We start from the raw sequence: 18,864 nt of genomic DNA on the forward strand, positions 1-18,864 counted from the left end.
AAGCAGAGTAAGGCACATACCATTGATAGAGTAGTAGTGGAGAACAAGACAGATGGGGAAGTATACTGGTGTTTGCACCTGAAATAATCATAGAATATCAGGGTTGGAAGGGATCTCAGGAGGTCATCTAGTCCAACTCCCTGCTCAAAGCAGGACCAACCCCCAAACAGATTTTTGCCGTAGATCCCTAAATGGCCCCCTCAAGGATTGAACTTACAACCATGGGTTTATCAGGCCAATGCTCAAACCACTGAGCTATCCCTCCCCTTCCTGTGCATTGTGTAAACTGAAAGGCAGTGCTGAATTAGGGCTTGTCTTCACAGAGAAGTTAGTGCTCAGCGAGCTAGAGTGCGAATTTACGACACACTAGCTACTTTACACTAACTCCTTACGTGGACATGTTTACTGTGCACTAAAAGTGCATTGGGGCATTTTAGTTAAGTATACTTAAAAGCATACTAAGCTAAAGTACGGTTGGGCATTTGACCAGTCCAAAATAATTGGTTAGTTGATTAATCGAACATTGGTCAAAAATGGTCAAATAATGACAAAAATGGTCAAATATTTTAAAGCACTATTATTAGAACAGTAACAACAGTAACAAAAGAGAGTAAATTTTTATGGTCTTCAATAGGCTTAGCCTAGTTACAAAAATCAAGTACTTAAATGTGTAAAAAATATTAAACACAATGAAATGGCGGTTCTAAAAAATGAAAGAATTATTACTTCCTTTTTTAGACAAGTCAGGTAAGCATTTAAATGCAAACATTCAAGACTGAACAGTTACAAAATGAAGAAAAAAAGAAAAGTAATTTTTAAATTACTAGGTAGGCAGCAAGCCAACTCTCCATGCAGCTTGCTTTTCATTATCTTCTTTTTCTTTATCAGCTTCAACTGCTTCATCTATATCTTTGTCATCCTCATCAGTTATCAGTTATCTCCTTCTTGCTCTTTGATGACTACTGAGTCATCAGTTATTTCTTCTCCAATCTTAAATTATGATGCATGGTCACTAGATTCCCAGTAGTGAAGGCCTTCAGTCTATTTCTGGCTTTTGAACGCACGATTCCACAAACCGACCAATTTCGTTCTGCACAAGCAGTAGCGCACAGAACTGTGAAAAGAATTTCTACCACTTTGCAGCTAGAATGCAATGAGGACACAACTCTTTCCATCATGATGGAAGAGCAAAATATTTCACTTCAGCCGCTGGGATTGCACTCCATATTGTTTTATGACTGAATGAGCTGATTCTTGCTTTATAATTTGCTGCCTCAATCAGAATTGTATGTTCATTTGTATATCTTTTAAAATTTGCAACAGCAACTATGAAGTTACAGGTTGAATCAAACTCAGAAAAAAGAACTTCCACATAGCTGGAATAGTTTTTCCACTTTCCTGTCTAGTAAAAAAAATTTCCATGCAAATGATTTTGGCTTTCTCCAACTCTGCATAGTTTATTATGTCACTGGTGGGTGAGGTAGAATCTTTTATTGGACCAACTTCTGTTAGTGAAAGAGAGAAGCTTTCAAGCCACACAGAGCTCTGTGTACTGTTATTAATGTCTCATTACTTCTGGAATGTTCTCTAGATTATGAAGTATTTCTTGTATTTCAGTCAACCAGTAGCCATTCAGTTCTATTTCTAAGTGCTGCTATTCCAGATGATTCCAGTCAATCAAAATGCTTTGGGGCATGCTGCCCTCTCCTCCCCAGGACCCTTATAGACTCCCAGATCACGTAAGGGGGCAGGTGGCCATTCCTCCCTGCAGCAAAAACCATCAACTCATAAGCAGCAAAAGGAGCAGAAACAGAACAGGGAGAGAGGGACTTCTATAGAGATGTGATGTCACAACACTGTCAATCGTCCAGAACTTTTTATATTATCAGCAAGTTGTTGGCTGATACAAGGGAGAGGTCAAATAACAGACGAATAACATTATTTGACTGGTCAATTGACTGGCTTACCAAGCCTAAGGTAAAACACACAAAGATGCTGTAAGAATGTACACATAGGGAGTTAGTGAGGTTGCAGCTACTGTGCTGTAAATTCACATCCTAGCTTGCTGTACACTAACTTCTCATACAGACAAGCATTTACATTATCTGAAGATTGTGAGTGTGAATTGGCTCAATTACACCAACTAGGCACCACAGGTTCAACATAAGTCACTGAACTGCATGGCAACTCAGGATTAGTCAAGTATATCCCAAACCCGCAAGGAGTTCCCAAGTATGTGAACCCTGAGGAAGTTCCATAGTATACTTCTATGAGCACTTCACACTCATTTTACATCATCACAATGACACAAACTAACCACAACATACTCAAACGTTCAACCCATTGTTCTGTTGATATGTTCATAGCTAAAACATCAAAGGAATTATCAACATACAGTAAGAGAAAGAGCATACACACTAACACACATCTGAAACTACAGCAGGCCTCCCCAGCCTCAGCCCAATCCCCCTCTGCCCACCCCTATTGGACCCCACCCCAAATCCCTGCCCCGGCCCTGCCTCTTCCCCAAGGATGCTGCGTTCCTCCTCCTCCCCCTTCCCTCCGAGGCTTGCTGTGCGAAACAGCTGTTTCACGACTGTCATAAACAGATAGCTAAGGGTTAATGTTTCTTTTACCTGTAAAGGGTTAACAAAGGGAACCAAACACCTGACAAGAGGACCAATCAGGAAACCGGATTTTTCAAAGCTAAGGGGAAGGAATTTGTGGGTTTTTCTTGGTCTTGGGCTTTGTCTGTTCTGTGCTTCTCTAGCTATGAGGGTCTATTTCCAGTCCTTCTAATCTTCTGTTTCCAGTTGTAAGTACAAAGTTAGCAAAAGTTATAATTCTTTTAAATTGTTTTGCTGTATTTGCATGTGTGTATTGGTTGGTGGAGTCTTTATGTGTATTGGCTATAAGTACTTTAAATTGTATCTGTTTGCGGTAAGGTGTTTATTCACTTTTCTATTGGTTGTATTCATTTTTCTATAAGTTGAAAACCCTGTATTTTACCATTAGTATTACAGAGAACTCATTCTATTCGTTTCTTTCTTTTTTTTTTATTAAAAGTTTGCTTTTAACTGTTGATTTTTTGTTTCTAGTTGACCACAGGAATTCGGTGGAGAAAGGAAAAGGACAGGAGGGGGGAAAAACTGCTCTCTGCTGTTTAACTTCCTTAGTGTTCCAGGGCGGGAAAGCTAAGGGGGAAGAAGAGATAGGAAGTTCTCTCTTGTATTCTTGTCTTTGGGTTTAGGCGTCTCTTGTTGGAAGAGGGACATGCGTATGGTATTGTTGATGTAAGGTATGCATCAGTACTCTAAGGTGAGCCAGAAGGGCAATTGCTGGGTGGGAGAGAGGTGGGGGGAATGGTTTATTTCCCTTTGTTAGGAGACTCAGGGCATCTGAGTCTTGGGGTCCCAGAGGGAAGTTTTGGGGGACCCAAGTGTACCAGGCACTGATTCCTGGTTGCTGGCAGCCTATCAGATCTAAGCTGGTAATTAAGCTTAGAGGGTTCATGCTAGCTTCTCAGGTTATGAACGCTAAGGTTCAAATCTGAGTAGGAAGCTATGACAATGACGCAAATGCTGGGAGAGATCAGGAAGAAGCAGGACACAGCAGCCGCTCAGAGAGGAGGCCAAGGTGGAGCAGAGGCAGAGGTGAGCTGGGGGGGGAAGACGGGTTGGAGAGCTGCCAATGGGTGTTCCGCATTCAATTTTTCCCCATGGGTGCTCCAGCCCTGGAGCACCCATAGAATTGGTGCCTATGGCTGTTAGAGTAAAATTCTCACACTCTAGAAATCTTCTCTTTGTAATAGTAATAGCTCCAAAATGCATTTGAAACTACAGTTTCATATTGAAAACTGGACAACTGGCCTAGAGAGTACTGTATTGTGTGAGGTCAGCAATATTGTAAGACCCAAGTACCCCATTCTCATATTGAGATTCATTCCCAATCAATATGTACTTACAGCTCCTGCCTAAGTCTTCTTATCTTTGCTTTAGCATCTGCCAGCTCCACTGACAAGTGCTGTCTGCTTTCAGTGTGTTTAATGCCTGGAGATCCACAAGGTGATTGTGCTGCTGATGCATGAGGTAGAAAATGAAGACAGTCCCGTTCTTCAGAAAGCTCTACGATAGTCTAAGACATAAAACACAACAAGCATATAAGTACTTCAGATGGCTGTTTATATGTCAAAGAGTAACAATTAACTTTTATAGGTACAGTAAGTCAAAAATTGAAATGATACAACAACTAAACTAATATGGTCTTGTAAACGAACAAGTTGGAATCAGGAACACTGGGTTCAATTCCTGGTTCTGCCCCAGACTTCCTTTGTGACTTCTGGCAAGTCACATAATAAGATTTTCAAAAACAGATGCTTAAATTTAGACTTCTAGTCTCATATTTAAGTACCAAATAAGAAGCCCGATTCTCAAAAATGTTCACTCCCCAACAGCTTCTATTGACTTTACTCATAGACTCATAGGTCAGAAGGGACCAATATGATCATCTAGTCTGACCTCCTGCACAAAGCAGGCCACAGAACCCTACCCATCCTTTTAGTAAACTAACTATGTCAGAGGTGATTGAGTCTTCAAAGTGGTGGTTGAGACCTCAAGCTGCGAGTCAACCGCAAGTGCCACACGTAGCCACGATGCAGAACGAAGGAAGGCTGCAAAGCTCAGGGCCCTTGCCCAATTACTGAGGAACTTCGTCCGACCCCAAAATATGGGATCAGCTAACCTGGATGTGGGCAGATTCACGCCAGACTCACGAAAGGATTTCTGCAGTAATCAGATCCCTATCCATATGACCAACACCCATCACAGCAATATGGGAGCCTTATTCTGCCTTATAATCCAGATCAATTGCAGGCATTAAATATCCTATCATACCTATCCTTCCATAAAACTCTTATCAAGCATTAGTCTTTTAAGCAGTGTATTCTTTTGCCCACTTCCCTTGGAGGTGTTCAGACTTAACTCATCTAAATTAGTAGAACTTGTTTATCTCAGTCTAATAATGTCCTAATGAGTCCATCTTGTCTAACCCATTGTTTTGTGGTCTAATGGTACTAAAGCTTAAATAATCTCTCTCCCCTAATGATTTAATGCTCATTGATATTTATACAGGAATAAGCAACAATGCCCAAACCCGGCAACCTTCTTTTGCTAGGCTAAACACAGCCACTCTTATGATCTTTCTTCCATAAGAAGTTTTCATTCCCCGATAATTGCCTAGCCCCGTCTGACCTGTTCAGTTTTGAGATTCATCTCTATAACTTGGCCACCAACTGCCACACAGTATTTTCCCCCAATATCTCACATCTATATACTGGTACTAACACAGTCTCCTATTCTTTGCTGGATACTCGGCGCTACTGCTCAAATGCATTCTGCTTACAACGCACTCACTCTGCGGCTGAGCTATCACCTGTGATACACCAATACTCCAGGTCCTTTGCTACTGTGCATTCCAACTGATGTGTCCCACATGTACTATCTAAATTCACTGTATTAATCCCTAGGGCATGACTTGCTGACTTTCATATATATAATTCATCTTTATATACTAGTTTACAGGATCTCAGATCTTCCTGTATGAGATCCTGTCCTTCTCTGTGTTAGCAATACCCACAGCTTTGTGTCATCCGCAAAATTATTAGCACATTCCCGCTCTTTGTGCCAAGGATCAGTAATAAAAAGGTTAAATAGATTGGTCCCAAAACTGATACTTCGCGTGAACTCCACTAGTAACCTCCTTCCAGCCTGACAGTTCACCTTCCAGTACGACCGTTGGAGTTCCCCTTTAAACCAGTTCCTTTTCCACCTTTCAATTTTCATATTGATCCCATCTTTTCCATTTAACTATAATTCAGTAGAACCGTCAAATGCTTACTGAAATCGGTAAATTAGATCCATGATTTCCTTTGTCTAATAATCGTACCTTCTCGAAGGAGGGATCAGTTGGTTTGCATGATCTACTTTTTAAAACCATGTGTAATTTGTCCCAATTACCATTGACCTCAATGTGCTTAATATTTCTTCCTTCAAAATTTTTTTCAAGACGTTACATACTACGATGTTCAAACAACAGACCCTATAGTTACTCGGATCACTTTTTTTCCTTTTTGAAGATGGACTATGTTAGAATTCTCCAGTCGGTACGGTACAAACCCCTGAGTTTTACCGATTCATTAAAATTCCCCTTGCTAAGGCTTGCATTTCATGTGCAGTTCCTTTAATATTTTGCAGAAGTTGTTGGCCTCCGTTTTGTCCCATTAGCTGTCGAGTTGGTTCTACCTCAGATGTGGGTAATATTACCTCCATATCTCTCAGTTCCTGTTTGTCATCCTTTACTATTATCCTAGTCATTATGAGGCCTTATTAAAGTGATGAGCAAGTACATACTTAGCATTTGGCATGCCTAGGTTATCCTTAACCTCCATTCCATCCTCAGCGTTTAGCAGTCCCACTTCTTCTTTCTTTGTTTTCTTCTTATTTATATGGCTATACAACCTTTTACTATTGGTTTTAATTCCTTTTGCAAGGTCCAACTCTACATGGCTTTTAGCCTTTCTCACTTTATCCCTACATGTTCTAACCTCACTGAGGTAGCTTTCCTTGCTAATCCCACCTTTCTTCCACTCCTTGTAGGCTCTCTGCTTTTTCTTAATCACCTCTCTGAGATGCTTGCTCATGCAGCTTGGTCTACAACTCCTGCCTATGGTTTTTTCCCCCTTTCTTGGGGTGCAGGCCTCTGATAGTTTCTGCAGTATTCTACTTCAAAGCAACTATTCTTCACCCAGCAGATCAACCTGATATTATATATATCAACACGTTGATCTGCTGGATGAAGAATAGATGCTTTGAAGTAGAATTACCTACTTCCTATGGATACACAGGTAACTGGTTGCATCAATTAGCATAAAGTAATTATCCATTAAGCAGGTCATAAACAGTTTACTGCAACCTTCAAAGAGAAAGACAGACAATGACACTATTATACCCAAGTTTAATTGGACTGAACTTATGGACTAAGTCTGAAAGAACTCTTTGCAACTATAAAGCTCATCATCTCTACTATGAAACTGACAATTTATTCAAGTCTGTATGTATAATGATCTTTTAACCAATACTCACTCTCTCTTTTCTTTTTTAATAAATTTTAATTTAGTTAATAAGAATTGTCTGTAAGTGTGTATTTGGGTAAGATCTTCCCTGATGCTCCCTGACTCAGATGAGAGAACAGTAGAGAGTCAGGGAAGTCTCTAGCTATTATATAGGAGGTGTAGACAATACCAATATGGTACTGGGTAGGATGGTACTGACTGTGAGGTGGGAGGCTTCATCAGTGATGACCCTGTTAGTGCTGGTCCTGCAAAGAAAGTCAATGAGGATGATCTTGTTGACCAAAATTACAAGTACCAGAGTCATTAGTACTAATGGAAACTGAACCGCTAGAGACGGTGCAGAAGATAATGGTACTGGGTCCCTTGAGGAACAATTAGACCATGGCAAGATAGGGTGTGAAACTAAACTGCAGTAGTCTGCCACGATATAACAGTCTGTGTGTATCCTGTTGGTGTGTGTTAACAATCCTCTTTGAAATGGGACTAGATCAGAGCGCATTAATGGTCTGTTAACATGTGTCAGCAGGGTGCATATGGACAGTGAGACTGCAGCAGGTTACTGAAGGGTAGAGTAACACCCCAGTTTGCCATGGTCTAATTGTTCATAAACACAAACTTTATGTTGCTGTATGGGCACTAAGCAGCAGTATGTCAAAGTGCACTACAAAACTTTTAATAAGGTAGCAGGGCCCACATGGTGACTTGGAACAATGATTCTGAACCAGAGGTAAGGGTACCTTTGGGGGTACACAGAGGTCTTCCAGGGGGTACATCACTCATTTAGATATATGCCTAGTTTTACAGCAGGCTACATAAAAAACACTAGCAAAGTCAGTATAAACTAAAATTTCAGATAGACATGACTTGTTTATACTGCTCTAAATATAATTTATATTCCAATTGATCTATTTTATAATTTTATGGAATGAGAAAGTATGCAATTTTTCAATAATACTGTGCTGTGACATTTTGAATTTTTATGTCTGATTTTGTAAACAAGTAGTTTTTAAGTGACATGTAACTTGAGACTATGCAAGACAAATCAGACTCCTGAAAGGGTACAATAGCCTGGAAAGGTCGAGAGCCACTGACTTAGACCTGGTCTACACTATAAATGTAGGTCGACAGAAGCCGCCTTACGTCAGCCTAGTAATGTATGTGTCTACGCTACCAGGTCCCTTCTGCCAACCTAACTCAACTGTTATGTCAGCTTAATTACTCCACCTCCGCAAGAGGCATAGCGCTTAATTCGAAGTTGATGGGTCGACAGAGAAGCAGTATAGACGCAGCACTATGTAAACAGAATGCATCAGCCACCAGCAGGTGTCCCACAATGCTCCGCTGTGACCACTCTGGTGATAATTTTCAACTCCGCTGCACAGCAGTCGGGTACACAGGAAACATATGTATCCCTCCCCTTTAAAGCCCTCGGAATTTTTGAATTCCCATTTCCTGTTTGATCAACATGGAAAGCTCGGAAGCCCAGGACGTGGTGGACCTTATTGGTCTGTGGAGAGAATAGTTTGTGCAGGCACAGCTCCAATCCAGCCACAGAAACGTCGACATCTACTGAAGATTGTGTGGGGCATGGTGGAAAAGAGCTACTCCAGGGACATACAGCAGTGCTGTGTGAAAATCAAAGAACTTCGGCAAGTGTACCAGAAAACAAGGGACACAAACATTCATTCTGGTTCTACACCACAGACATGCCATGTCTACAATGAGCTGCATGCAGTTCTCGTAGGCGACCCCACCACTACCCCCAACGCAGTGTGGATACCTCACAGGAGTCTGAGTCCCGGGTCTCCTAAGGCAACAACAAGGAGGGCATTGTGGATGAGGCAGAGGAGGAGGAGGAGAATGGGAGACAGGCAAGCTGGGGATCCATTCTCCCTGAGAGTCAGGAGCTATTTTTAACCCAAGAGCAGTCCAGCTCGTCGCAAGATAGCATAATGGCTGAGTGTGATGCCAGGGAAGGCACCTCTGGTGAGTATGCAGTTCCAATCAAATTCTAGGGGTTATACGCTCTCACATTTTATGTTTAATGTGAAGAAGAAGTGAGATGCAGTGGGTATCTGCTTCCCAGTGTCCGCTCCAACTACGCAGAGGGTGCCCCTGGAAAAGACTGTCTATGTCTTCCATGGAGATCTCCAGGAAACTTTCATGGAGATACTCTGCTATCATTTGCACAAGGTTTCTGGGGAGAATGGTCTTATTTCTTCCACCTCAGTAGGACACTTTCCCATGCCACTCCAGTATTAATTCTGCTGGCATCATTCCAGTACACAGCATAGCAGCATGAGGACCAGATCTTTACCCAGATGCTTTCAGCATTTGCTCCCTTGCTACCTCTGTTACCCTCAGGAGACTGATAATCCATAGGGTCACCTAGGGGAGATGGTGGAATTTTTCATTACATTTCATTACATTTTGATTTAGTTAGGGATGGTCCTGCTTTGAGCAGGGGGTTGGACTAGATGACCTCCTGAGGTCCCTTCCAACTCTGAGATTCTATGATTCTAAGTGCCAGTACTGCAAACAGAGCATGTGATCCCTCACCCATGGCGATTTCCAGGTACCTCAATCCCGTTTTCCCTAACATGCCTGTGATTTGGATGGCAGGGATCTGCTTGACCTTGGAATCTGCAAGCCCAGGTCAACCGCTATCAACAGTGTTAAATGGGGGGAGGAGGGTTCCTAGGTTCTCTCGTGGCCACAACCCCCTCCCCCGCGGAGCCACCATGGACAAAGGCCGCAGTTTGGGAAGCTTAACACTGGTCCCCAGTCTCCAAGCACCATCCACACTGTGAAGGGGAGGGGGCATTCCTTATCTGTCCACTTGTGCGCCCGAAGCGGGTTGCCCACAAGTTGCAGCACAAGGCTCGTTACCCATACCACTGGGCCATACTCATCATGGCTGGAACAGCAAACTAGTTTATTGAATAGCTAGGGATACTGATTATGTTCTGGCTTCCACTTCAGTGTAATAAGGAGTGTGATTTTAAAACAGCAACTTTGTACTAGGGTATGCACTGACAATGGTTGCCTTGTGCTTTGCATGCCTTACAGTAGAAAGGTTGGCCTTTAGCATTTGCTCCACACTGTCGGAGAGACTTTCATAGATTAGAAGACAGAAAAAGAATGTGTGATGACCTAAATTCCCTCTAAGCTGCGTGGCTGCACAGCTGCCTATTAAACCTTGCATGACCTGCCACAGCTGGGGGAGAGGCGTCCCTCCCCGCCGGCTCCAGCGCAGACCTGCCTTGGCCAGAGGAGAAAAGCCCTTCCCTCGGCCTGGCCCAGGCCTGCTGGAGCTACCGGGGAGAAGAGCCCCTCTCTTGCCCCAACCCAGCCCTGCCAGAGCTGCCACAGTTGGGGAGAGGCGCCTCTCCCCCAACCCCAAGCTGCTGTGAGAGAGGGCTGGGATATGTCATCTCTTCCCACAGCAGCCCTGGAGCAGCCTGCATCTCAAACCTCTCATCCCTGACCCCACCCCAGAGCCCACCCCCTCACTGTACCCCAACCCTCTGCCCCAGCTCTGAGCCCTGTTCTGTACCCCAAACCTCTCGTCCTTGACCCCACCCCAGAGACTGCAGCCCCTGCACCACCACCCTCTGCCCCAACCCTGAGCCACCTCCCGCACGCTAAACCTCTCATCCCCAGCCCCACCCCAGAGCCCACATCCTCAACCAGAGCCCTCATCCTACCACATCCCAACCTTTGCCATAGCCAAGTTCCCTCCCACACTCTGAACCCCTCGGCCTCATCCCACTACATTAATTTTGTTATGTGCACCAAGCTGAAGGTGATGTGTCACACATCACCTCAATATTGGTGCAAACAACAAAATTTATTCCACACATAGAATTAGAGGGAACACTGGTGATGACATGTTCGACGGGATAATGAATACCTCTGGGACAGCTGATTCAGAGCTAAGAGCCTGGAGGATTTCATTGTCTGAAAAACTGAACACGGACATGGAGAGCAAAAGTATCCTAGGTGCATGAACATCCCATACAAGATGAGATGCTGAGGATTATGAAGGATCAATCAGATATGTTGAGGCATCTGACTGAGCTTTAAGAAAAACAGCTTGAGGCTAGACTCCCTCTGCAGCCCCTGCAGAACGGCCTGCAAACATCACCCTATTCCAAAATCCCCCTTCCCGAAACTTCCAGGAAGAGTGGGGGGGGAGGTGTAGTATCCCTTCTATTCAACACCTGGGGAGGGTGCTAAGAGCAAATGGCGGTCACTCGAAGACCTTTGATAGGCAAGACTTCTGTGCTTACACAGACAAGCTGACTTGGTTTCTCCCCTCCCAGTTTTATCAAACAGTTTGCTCAAGATTAAACTATTTTCCAGGTCTTTCAGTTCCTTTGTTTGTGCAATTAAAGTCAATGTTTCAATAATGAAATACTCTATTTATTCTAAGCATGGGGATTTGGTGAGTGAAAGGGGAGGTACAGGGAAACTGATGCAATGGAGGGGATGGTATGGGAAGGCACAGCAGAGGGAAGTGGCACACACTACTGTGGCTCATTACTGAAACAGGTTTTCAAAGTCTCCTGGAAAGGCAGAGCTCTTTGCTGGGTTCTTCTTATTGCCCTGGTATCTGGCTGCTCAAAATTAGCTGCCAGCCTATCATCTTCATACCCTACCCCTGTGGGAACTTCTCTCCCTTCACTGCACAGATATTATGGAGCCCACAGCAGGCAGCGATAACAATGGGGATATTGCTTTCACTGAGGTCTAACCTAGTAAGCCAACTGCACCAGTGACTCTTTAAATGTCCAAAGGCACATTCTACCACCATTCTGCACTTGCTCAGCCTACTGTTGAACTACTCCAGGTGGTCAGTGTATGGCTTCATGAGCCATGGGAGCAACGATGACGCTAAGTCTCCAAGGATCACTTGGCATTTCTACATCATCAATGGTTATTTTGCAATCTAGAAAGAAAGTCCCTGATCGCAGCTTCATGATCAGACCTGTGATCCTAAAGATGCACACGTCATGCACCTTTCCTGGCCATCCCACGTTGATGCACATGAAATGATCCCTGTGATCCACCAGCACTTGCAACACCATTGAGAGGTATCCCTTTTAGTTTATGTTCTTTTTGGCTAGGTGGTCTGGTGCCAAGATAGGAATATGCATGTCATATATTGCACACCGCAGTTAGGGAACCCCATTGCAGCAAAACCATCCACTATATCTTGCACATTTCCCAGAGTCACTACTCTACTTAGCAGAAGTCAATTAATGGCCCTGCAAACTTGGATCACAACAGCTCCCATAGAGGATTTACCAACTCCAAATGGATTCCACACTGACCAGTAGCAGTCCGGCATTGCTAGCTTCCACAAAGCAATCAATCACTCACTTCTCCGCTCTCAGAGAAGCTTTAGTATTGCTACGCTTTAGGGCTCGGGAAAGCTCTGCACAAAGTTCCTGCAAAGTGGCCTTCCACATCTGAAAGTTCTGCAGCCATTCTTCATCATCCCATAACTACATAATGATGCAATCCCACCAGTCAGTGCTTTTTTCCCAGGACCAGAAATGGAGTTCCACCATGTTCAGCTGCTCTGCGACTGCTAGCAGCAACTGGGAATTGTTTCATTCTATGGCTTGCAACAGAGCTGCTTGAAGGAAATCGCAACGTTCCATGCAGCAGCTCATGTCTCAGCTCTGGAAATACTGCAGGATAAGGTGTAAGGCATTCGCAATGCTCACAACAAGAGAGCACAGCTCAGCAGGGTTATACTTCTTGGGCTATGATGTACACGTGGCTAAGCCAGGCTTTCGAAAACAGGCATGAAAAAGTATGGGTTGTTTGCCACTGATAGCAGGGTAAGGAGACAGGGAAAGAGGACACTGCATTATGGGAGGTCAAAGCCATGTTCCCATTCTAACCTGAGACAATGTTTTGGTCCCACAAGGCATTGAAAGCCCTTCTCAAAAAACCCTAAGGCTAGTTGCACCATGGGATAGCTACCCATGGTGCACTGCTCTCTGCATTGATGCAAGCGCTGCTAGTGAGGATGCACTCCCCCAAGACAATGAGCATGGTTTGGGCAAGCCCAATCAACTTAATTACTCCAGCGGTTACACGTCAACTTAAATTAAGCTGGGGTAAGAGGCATACACACTGGAGGGTAGGGATAGGGTCCAGAGTGACCTAGACAAATTGGAGGATTGGGCTAAAAGAAATCTGATGAGGTTCAACATCGACAAGTACAGAGTCCTGCACTTAGGAAGGAAGAATCTCATGCACCGCTACAGGCTGGGGACCAACTGGCTAAGGAGCAGTTCTGCAGAAAAGGACCTGGGGATTACAGTGGATGAGAAGCTGGATATGAGTCAGTAGTGTGCCCTTGTTGCCAAGCAGGCCAACGGCATATTGCGCTGCATTAGTAGAAGCATTGCCAGCAGATTGAGGGAAGTGATTATTCCCCTCTATTCGGCACTGGTGAGGCCACATCTGGAGTACTGCATCCAGTTTTGGGGCCCCCCACTACAGAAAGGATGTGGAGAAATTGGAGAGAGTCCAGTGGAGCGCAACAAAAATGATAAGGGGCCTGGGGCACATGACTTACGAGGAGAGGCTGAGGGAACTGAACTTGTTTAGTCTGCAGAAGAGAAGAGTGAGGGGGGATTTGATAGCAGCCTTCAACTACCTGAAGGGGGCTTCCAAAGGGGATGGAGCACGGCTGTTCTCAATGGTGGCAGATGACAGAACAAGAAGCAGTGGTCTCAAGTTGCAGTGGGAAAGGTCAAGGTTGGATATTAGGAAACATTATTTGACTAGGAGGCTGGTGGAGCACTGCACCACCTCCCTAGGTAACCCATTCCAGTCTCCATCCTTAGAGGTTTTTAAGGCCCAGCTTGACAAAGCCCTGGCTGGGATGATTTAGTTCATGTTGGCCCTGCCTTGAGCAGGGGTTTAGACTAGATAACCTCCTGATGTCTCTTCCAACCCTAATCCTCTATGATTCTATGAAATTAAGTTGACTTAACTTCGTAGTGTAGACATGTCCTTAGTGTGTACATCCTGTCTTGTCATGCATTAACTCTCTGTGTAAATATGTACAAAAGAAGTGCTGATAAGTGCTGACAACAGTGAACTGTGAGGCTTGACTTTGTAGTCATAGGCAGTAAGAAGGAACTGTGAGAGGGCTGAAGCAGCCATGCCCTTTTAGCCTTCTGATGGAGGCATCAGGACACAGGGTGCATGCATCACCTCCAGAGATACGGCTAATCAAGTCCCCAGCTCAAGTGTATGCGGCACGCACACACCTAAGGTGAAGGAATTAAAGTGGAAAATATATGTACACAAGCAGTTGAAAAACTGCCTAACTTTAAATGCAAGATTTTTGTAAGTAGGAGCCTAATCTCTCTTTTGTCTTCTTCCTCAACTGTAAAATGGGGTATTAATACTTACCTATCTCTCCAGGATATTTGGGGCAAAATTGATTAATATTGTAAAACAATTCAAGATTTTCAGATGAAAGGTGCTATGATAGAAAAAACTTTATTTTTTCTTGTTTTTGTTAATGGTATTGTGCTAGTGCCTGAAGTTCCCAAACAAGACTGGAGCCCCATTACTCTAGGCTCTTTAAGATATGGCCCCTACCTTAAAGCGTTTACTATCTAGAGTTCCAAACCTGCAAAGCCCTACACATGTGCTTCATTGAATGCAGTGATCAATCCCACTGAAAGGAAAGCCACATTCATAGGACTGTGTGATGAGCTCCCACCACCCCTGAGGCGCAAGGACACAAAAATGAGAGCTGCGCTGCCGTTGGAGAAGCACATGGCGATTGCACTGTGGAAGCTGGCTACTTCAGACTGCTACTGATTGGTTGCTAACCAGTTCAGAGTGGGAATGTCGACCACTGGACTTGTGTCGATACAAGTGTGCAGGTCCATTAATCGCATCCTGCTCCGAAAGACCATGACTCTGGGCAATGTGCGTCACATTCTGGATGGTTTTGCACAAATGGGCTTCCCTAACTGTGGAGGGGTGATCAATGGTATGCACATTCCAATTCTGGCAACAGACCACCTAGCCACTGAATACATTAATCACAAGGGGTATTTCTCAATGGTTCTCCAGGCGCTTTTGGATCACAGTGGGCATTTCACAGACATTAACTCTGGCTGGTCCGGAAAGGTGCATGACGTATGCATCTTTTGGAACACTGGCCTGTTCAAGAAGCTGCAGGCAGGGACTTTCTTCCCAGACCAGAAGATCACCGTGGGGGAAGTAGAAATGTCCATTGTGATCCTGGGAGACCCCGCCAACCTCTTAATGCTGTAGCTCATGAAGCCATCCATGGGACAACTTGAGAGCAGCAAGTAACAGTTCAACAACAGGTTGAGCAAGTGCAGAATGCCTGTGGAGTGTGCATTCAGCTGTTTAAAAGCCCGCTGGCGATGCCTGTATGGGAAGCTGGACATGGCTGATGATAATATTCCTATGCTTATAGCCGCATGCTGTACGCTCCATAATATTTGTGAAGGGAAGGGTGAAAGCTTCACTCAGGGCTGGACCACAGAGGCTCAGCACCTGGAGGCTGAGTTTGAACAGCCAGAGACCAGGGCTATTAGAGGGGCACAGTGTGGGGCCATAACGATCAGAGATGTTTTGAGGCAGCAATTTGAAGCTGAAAGCCACTAATATTTGTTGCTATGATCGGGATTGCAGTGCTTGCAATGCTAGGATGTGATTGGTGCATATGAGGCAAGAAGGGGCCTTAACATAGCTCTATGTATGTTGCTTTGCAGTGCTTTTTTTGCTTTCGCTTAATAGAATAAAGATTGCTTTCCAACAAACACAATTATTTTATTGAAAGACAACAACCAGAGGAGAGAGTCAAATAAAAAAATTCATCGGCAGGGATGGAGGAATGGAAGGAATGTGGGAATGGAAGGTGTCAAGAAGAGGAGAGGTCCTGGCACGGCTACAGATTTGTGTATGTCCAGGGATCATAACCAACCTTCTCTTTTAAAGTACGATGCAGCAGGTGCTGTACTTCAGCAGGGTCAAACTGCAGACGGATGGGTGTTGAGTGCAGTGGGTACTGGGAGTTCACAATACTGGACTGTTGAGGAGGGAGGTGTGGAATTCTGAGGGAAGAGAGTGGAGCCAGGAGGTTAAGAGTGTGTTGGCGGTATGAAGCGTGTGCATGGGAAAGAGTTTTGCGACAGTGGCTGCAGGGGAAGGCAGGCACGGAGCAGCTTGGTTTGAAGAGCTAGTATCACCTGGAGCATGTTCGCTTGGTGCTCCATAACTGTTAAGAGTCGCTCCATGGCTTCTTTCTGGTGTGCCGTGATCTCCTTTCGGTCCTTCTTCTCACTGTCCCACCACTCCTTCAATTCCTTATTCTCGGCCGCATAGCGCATCATAACCTCACGCAGAAAGTCCTCCTTAGTTCTTCCTGGCCGCTTTTGAATTCTTCGCAACTGTTCTGCTGCCAATAAGGGAGGCTGTCCTCCCAAGGTCAGCTCTGTGAAGTTTAAATGCAACACTTTAGAGAAGCAGTATTGTTTGCAACACAGACAACACTGTTTCAGTGGTTTGAAACATAGACAGTACTCACATACCTGACACTAACTGGCTGACCCCAGGCAAGCACACATAAGCCACAAGACCCCCAAAATGGTGAGTAGCTACACGGGAAGGGTAAATCACTGTTCCCAGACCCTGCTGTACACTGGGCACTTGGCTCTTGGGCAGCTGGGGAGAACCAGCACTGTAGCGGGGGCCTGATAATCATTCCTGTCCCCACACTTTCCACAGCAGATGATCATTATGGAAGATATATTGCTGCTGAGGGTGAGCAGGGCATCAAGGGAGGGTCTTCTCCAAGACTGCGGTTTCTGCCCTGGCCCCTATGCGGCTAGCTTGTGTGCAGCAATGGTGATGGCACAGTGGCGCGGGAAAGTTACTGTTAATGGGGCAAGAAACAAAGCAGCTCTGCCAAGGAACCTGTGACAGTGGATTGCCCAGTATCTCCATGAGAGTTTCCTGGTGATCTCTGAGGGAGTTTCCCACCAAGTGAGGGAGTCTATCAACAGCCTGTTCTGCCACTCAAACTAGGCATGAGGTGGGAGACAAGCCTGCTTTCTGCAATCTTCCTGCCCCCAACAACTCGCTTCAGCAATTCCCAAAATCAGATCCACTTACCAGGGGCCTCATCTTCTGTTTGCGCTTCGCCAATATCCGACTGCTGTGATTGGCTAGGCTCCTCCGGGGTAGAAAAGAACTCCCGACTGCATGCATCTCTGGTCTCCAAGTTATCCTCTGCCTCTGGGTCCCCTTCCCCCTCTTCATCCAAGATTGTTTCCTCCTGGCTCGGTCCACTCTCGACTGACAACGAAGCATCCACAGGGGACTTTCCAGTGGATGTCGGGTCACCGCCGAGTATCGCGTCCAGCTCTTTATAGAACCAGCAGCTCGTGGGCGCAGCACCAGAGCAGTGGTTTGCCTCCCATGTTTTGTGGTAGGCGTTTCACAGCTCCTTCACTTTGACCCTGCACTGCAATGTGTCCTGGTCATGGCCCCTTTCTATCATGCATCTAGAAATCTGTCTGTCAGTATTAAAATTCCAATGGCTAGAGTGCAGCTGTGACTGCACTGCCTCCTCTCCCCAAATACCGAAAAGGTCCAGCAGCTCGGCATTGCTCCAAGCGGGGGATGGCCTGTTGCGTAGAGCGGACATGGCCACCTGAAAAGATGCGCTGAGACCACTCCACAAATCACCGAGCAAACAGGAAGGGGACTTTCAAATTTGCAAAAGAATGTATGGGGTGGGGCTGACGCTCACCTGAGGGCAGGGCAATAGAGTTCAAACCAATGGCCAGAGAGGGGAGAACAGGCATTGTGGAACACTTCCCAGAGGCCAATCGCAGCACTGTAATCACCACAGTGTCTACACCGGCACCGCAGCACTGTAGCCACGGCGCAGTGTACGCCTCTCAGTGAGGTGCTCTTTTTTAGAGTGCTGCATTTGCGCAGTTTCTGCACACTAAGTGGCTTGGCATAGCCCCCCATCCCTGGGGCCATGTCCCCAATAGGACTCCTCTACTAATGATTATAATTATAATACTAAAACTACAATAACTATGTACAAGAAAGACTCAAGAGTCCAAGCAAAAGAAATCACTATGGGGCTTGTGAAAGCAACACCATCACTAACAGAAAGAAGGAGCTGAGATGGCGCAGGGCCAATGGCACCCAACATAGTGGCACATAAGCATGGGACTCCAGAGCTGGCTCTACAGATACCACTAGAGGAAAAATTTCCATTGACCATGCACGTGGGCACACACACCTAACATGGAATCGACATAAGGAACAATATGAAGAAGTCTTATTTCAAGCCATGCTGCCAACTGATAAAGTTCAAAGAACGTATATTATCTATTTTCAAAAATTCTAAACTGTTTAATTTTAAAAAAGGTGCTCTCTTATACTTTTTATTTTTAAATAATTAAACCCATACATACCTCAGAATGTTCATCTCTTTCATCTATAAGTCTTTTTAAATGTAATGCCATATTTTTCAAAAGAGGTTCGATATATTCTTGTGACAGAATGCTGACATCCATCCACTGTAGATCAAACACATTTTCCTGATTATGAGTTACCTATAAGAGAAAGAAATAATTGTGAAAACAACCTTCATGCGCTATTTAATTATAAGAATGCAAAAGAAGTATAACAAGAGG

General features: G+C 44.9%; 1 protein-coding gene across 9 annotated transcripts in view; it reads right to left on the reverse strand.

Moving 5' to 3' along the window:
* The window catches only part of CCDC88A (coiled-coil domain containing 88A), a 341,661-nt gene that overhangs the window by 194,449 nt on the left and 128,348 nt on the right, over nucleotides 1–18,864 (reverse strand). For all 9 annotated transcript variants that reach the window (XM_032784366.2, XM_032784364.2, XM_032784363.2 and 6 more), the window contains 2 exons: nucleotides 18,643–18,783; nucleotides 3,965–4,134 (listed from right to left, as the gene is read on the reverse strand). In XM_032784366.2, the coding sequence (XP_032640257.1) occupies nucleotides 3,965–4,134; nucleotides 18,643–18,783 (311 nt within the window). The remainder of the gene's footprint in view (nucleotides 1–3,964; nucleotides 4,135–18,642; nucleotides 18,784–18,864) is intronic.

The sequence above is a fragment of the Chelonoidis abingdonii genome, chromosome 3 (genome assembly GCF_003597395.2).
Source record: "Chelonoidis abingdonii isolate Lonesome George chromosome 3, CheloAbing_2.0, whole genome shotgun sequence".
In the NCBI taxonomy this organism is placed as follows: domain Eukaryota; kingdom Metazoa; phylum Chordata; order Testudines; family Testudinidae; genus Chelonoidis; species Chelonoidis abingdonii.